The sequence below is a fragment of the Oncorhynchus mykiss genome, chromosome 30 (genome assembly GCF_057628025.1).
Source record: "Oncorhynchus mykiss isolate SJ-2025 chromosome 30, ASM5762802v1, whole genome shotgun sequence".
Lineage (NCBI taxonomy): Eukaryota > Metazoa > Chordata > Actinopteri > Salmoniformes > Salmonidae > Oncorhynchus > Oncorhynchus mykiss.
In genome coordinates this window covers 30613684-30618401 of record NC_143051.1, presented here as the reverse complement: position 1 = coordinate 30618401, position 4718 = coordinate 30613684, and the positions used below count along the sequence as shown (strand labels likewise).

At 41.9% G+C, this 4718-nt stretch overlaps 1 protein-coding gene across 1 annotated transcript; it reads left to right on the top strand.

Annotated features, from left to right (window-relative positions):
- Positions 1 to 696: 696 nt before the first annotated feature.
- Positions 697 to 4261, top strand: LOC110517423 (atypical chemokine receptor 2-like). Its single transcript, XM_090228359.1, has one exon. The coding sequence runs from the start codon at positions 1475 to 1477 to the stop codon at positions 2414 to 2416; it is 942 nt and encodes a 313-aa protein (XP_090084485.1). The 5' UTR covers positions 697 to 1474; the 3' UTR covers positions 2417 to 4261.
- The last annotated feature ends 457 nt before the right edge of the window (positions 4262 to 4718 follow it).

Sequence of the window (4718 nt, the reverse complement as noted above, 5' to 3'; positions counted from 1 at the left end):
TATGTTGCACAAATCTGGCCTTTATGGATGAGTGGCAAGAAGAAAGCCATTTCTTAAAGATATCCATAAAAAGTGTCGTTTAAAGTTTGCCACAAGCCACCTGGGAGACACACCAAACATGTGGAAGAAGGTGCTCTGGTCAGATGAAACCAAAATTGAACTTTTTGGCAATAATGCAAAACGTTATGTTTGGCGTAAAAGCAACACAGCTGAACACACCATCCCCACTGTCAAACATGGTGGTGGCAGCATCATGGTTTGGGCCTGCTTTTCTTAAGCAGGGACAGGGAAGATGGTTAAAAATTGATGGGAAGATGGATGGAGCCAAATACAGGACCATTCTGGAAGAAAACCTGATGGAGTCTGCAAAAGACCTGAGACTGGGACAGAGATTTGTCTTCCAACAAGACAATGATCCAAAACATAAAGCAAAATCTACAATGGAATGGTTCAAAAATAAACATATCCAGGTGTTAGAATGGCCAAGTCAAAGTCCAGACCTGAATCCAATCGAGAATCTGTGGAAAGAACTGAAAACTGCTGTTCACAAATGCTCTCCATCCAACCTCACTGAGCTCGAGCTGTTTTGCAAGGAGGAATGGGAAAAAATGTCAGTCTCTAGATGTGCAAAACTGATAGAAACATACCCCAAGCGACTTACAGCTGTAATCGCAGCAAAAGGTGGCGCTACAAAGTATTAACTTAACGGGGCTGAATAATTTTGCACGCCCAATTTTTCAGTTTTTGATTTGTTAAAAAAGTTTGAAATATCCAATAAATGTCGTTCCACTTCATGATTGTGTCCCACTTGTTGTTGATTCTTCACAAAAAATACAGTTTTATATCTTTATGTTTGAAGCCTGAAATGTGGCAAAAGGTCGCAAAGTTCAAGGGGGCCGAATACTTTCGCAAGGCACTGTATATATCTTTGTGTATCTCCAAATAAATGTGCTTTATACAAATGTGTAGTTTTCGTCAATAGCTTCCCAAATGAAGATAACAGAAGATAGCAGTCATGGTGGATTTATGCTAGAATCTGTTGCAGGGAAGAATTGTAGTTTTTCTAGCCTTATTTTGCCACTAAATGGAAGCATTAAACTAAGGCTATTGTGTTTATTGATGAGAATCAGTTTGATGACGAAATTGAAAGAATCTAATTGTTAACCTCAAACACAAATCTCTCACTCACTCACTCACTCACTCACTCACTCACTCACTCACTCACTCACTCACTCACTCACACTCAGACTCAAACTCACATGCACACACACACACACAGCTTTGTCAGGAGGAAGCTGACCAGAGGCAGTTAACCCACATCAGTTTCCTTATTATCACTCTATGACAAGAGTTCAAGAGAAGATAACAAACTTGTGAGGATTTCAAGAACGAGAAACAAATAATTAAATGTCTAAAGTCTACTGTCTTCCAGACAGCTCTTAGATCTCTTATTCTTTCACGGACCATTGTGAACATGAACTCCTCCAGCAACTCTAGCTTGAACTCCACTTGGATTACGGATGACGTGGTTTCGGTCCGACTGATATCGAGCATCATCATGGGGCTGTGCTGTGTTCTAGGCCTCCCTGGTAACATAGCTGTCCTGGTGGTCATCCTGCGTCGCTCGTCCCGACGCCTCAACTTCACCCTGTGCCTCATGCTCAACCTGGCTTCCTCCGACATCCTGTGCCTGGCCATGGTTCCCGTGTGGATCTATACTCCCCGGCAATCCTGGACTCTTGGCCGTGCAGCATGCAAGTTAGCCACCTTCCTGCTCTACTTCAGCCTGTGTTGTAACGTGCTAACGGTTACACTACTCGGTGTCCATCGCTACCTCCAGGTGCTCTACCCGCAGATGTGGAACAGGCTGGGGCGCAAGGGGGAGGCGGTGCTGTTCCTGGCACTTTGGGGGCTCGCCGGTGCTCTGACTGCCCCCGCCGTTGCCACTCACGATGTGGTTGATGGCGATATCCATTTCCAGCAACACACTGGCTCCGATGCTGAAATAGTTGCTGTCCTCGTCTTTGAGATAGTTTTATGGTTTGTGGTCCCGTTCTCTGTGCTTGTCACGTCCTACTGCCGCCTCCACCGGCGGGTGAACCAGACGGCGCTGTTCAGCAGTGCCAAAATGACGTGGCTGGTCACCAGTGTGGTGGTCGCCTTCTTTATCCTCTGGATCCCTGTGAACATTGTCAAAGTGTTAGCTATCGCCCGCATTGTGCTGCAGACATCCCCTCCAGAGGTGTCAGATGCGCTGCTGAGACACAGAAACGCGTTAGTGCGTGTCGCCCGGTGCTTTATGGTTTTTAACTGCTGCCTGGACCCCTTCCTGTACGCCTTCGCCTCGCGGAGGATCCGTGAGCAGCCCAAGTCGTCGTTGAGGGGCGAAATCAGGATGCAGGTCACAAATATCTGATGTCTGAAGCTGTGCTCTGCTGGTGTGACTAAAGGCATATGACTGGCATGCCAACCCCTAATTCTAACCCTCAGCCTACCCATAATCAAACCCCCCACCCTAACCTTAACAAGTCAGGGTACTCTCAAAAAGGAATATATTTTTTAGGTGTTTTTAGAGCAGCCAAATATGAGTCACATTGCCCTCTGCTATTTTGTCCCCAATAAAACCTACATTTTGGGTTGCTGACTGTATAGACTGTACTTTCTAGGTATCCATAGGTTAGCCTAGATTTGTTATATTGTTGGTCTCTCGCCCTTCAAGCTTGACCTCCATTGGTCAAAGCCTAAATTGTATTGCTTCTTTCAGCTTTCTCATGAATAAATACAGATATTTGGTTACCATGAATAAGTTTCTCTATAGTACATATACTTCTGCTTTGGTTCAGAGGAGCTTCAACTTACCATAGTGTTTTGGAATATTTGTCTATTTGTGAAGTTGCCTCAATGCATGTCAAAATCAGGTATTTGAGCAGTGAGCACAATGGAAAAACACTAGATCTAAGCAATAACATTTCTGCCTAAATAGATCAATAAAAGCATGCATTTCAAACCTTACACCACTCCGAAGACCAATATGGGTTCAACCATTTTAGTTTCAGTCTAACCCGCAACAAGAAGTGAGCCTACTTGCCAACACCGCCCCCAAAAATATTTCTGAACCAAATGAAGGTAGACCTTGCCATATGTCAGATGTAATAACACATTTGGTAAACAGACAAACAACTTTATCTACACCCAAAGGAACATGCCTTTATGTTTATAATTAGAAATAAAGCTTGAGATTGACATACTGTAGTTGAAAACATTTTATGAAACTATAAACAGTTTTTGGGGGGTTATGATCAGGTGGTAGAAATCATGAGCTGATTCACACCCAGCATTTATTGTAGAGGTGCTGACTAACTGTATAAATAGAAAGAGAGAAAGTAGAACACTCTACATAGATATGTGTCACACATCCTGCATATGCTCCCAACAATTTAATGGGTATATAGAGTTTAACTTCCTTTTTATGCGGTTCTGGGGAACTTGCAGATTTTCAGATGTAGGTGGTATATTTTCAAAACTCTAAGTACAAAACTTGACATTCTTAATACTTGTAATGCCCTCTATCTTATGTTCAGAACTTTGATTGTGAATTCTTTGGGGTTTCACAGGGCTTTCACTGTTGAGTCATTCAAGCAAAATCAAATCTAACTTGCTTTTCGTTTTGAAGTGCTGAATAAAAATAATAGTAGATGGTAAATATAATATTCAAATTAGAGTAGAGGGTTAATATCATTTTCCACACAGTATTTGACCATAACTTGACATGCACAATGTTTTAAATCATTTGAATCCAATGGCAGGTTGTGAGCATGTTCAGAAATACAGTGCCTTCAGAAAGTATTCACACCCCTTGACTTTTCCCTAAAAAAATCCAGTCTGAATTTAAAATAGATTCAATTAAGATTTTGTGTCACTGGCCTACACACAATCTCCCGTAATGTCAAAGTTGTCACCGAAGTCGGCTCCTCTCCTTGTTCGGGCGGCTTTTGGCGAATGACGTCACCGGCTTTCCAGCCATCGCCGCTCCATTTTTCATAATTCCATTTGTCTTGTCTGGGTTTCATACCCACCTGGTTTTCATTTCCCCAATCATCTAATTGTATTTAACCCTCTGTTTCCCATCATGTTTTGTGTGTAATTGTTTTCATGTCATACGATGTTCTTTAGCGCTTTACTTTATTGTTCCGTGTTTTTGAGCGCGTTTGTTTTGTTGTGCTCCCGGTTTGGAACTTTAATAAAGTGCGCTTTATTTATCATACTCTTCTCTCCTGCACCTGACTTCACCTTTATACACACCATGACAAAAGACAAATAATGTTCTAAGAAACGTTTACAAATTAATAAAAAGTGAAAGCTGAATTGTCTTGAGTAATAAGGATTCCTCCCTTTTGTTACGGCAATCCGAAATAAGTTCAGGATAAAACATGTAGTTATTGAAGTTATTTATTACACTTTGGATGGTGTATCAGTACGCCCAGTCACTACAAAGACACAAGCGTCCTTCCTAACTCAGATGCCGGAGAGGAAGGAATTTCACCTTGAGGCCAATGGTGACTTTCAAACAGTTACAGAGTTTAATGGCTGTGATAGGAGAAAACGGAGGTTGGATAAACAACATTGTAGTTACTCCACAATACTAATCTAATTGACAGAGTGAAAAGAAGGAAGCCTGTACAGAATACAAATATTTCAAAACATTCATCCTGTTTGCA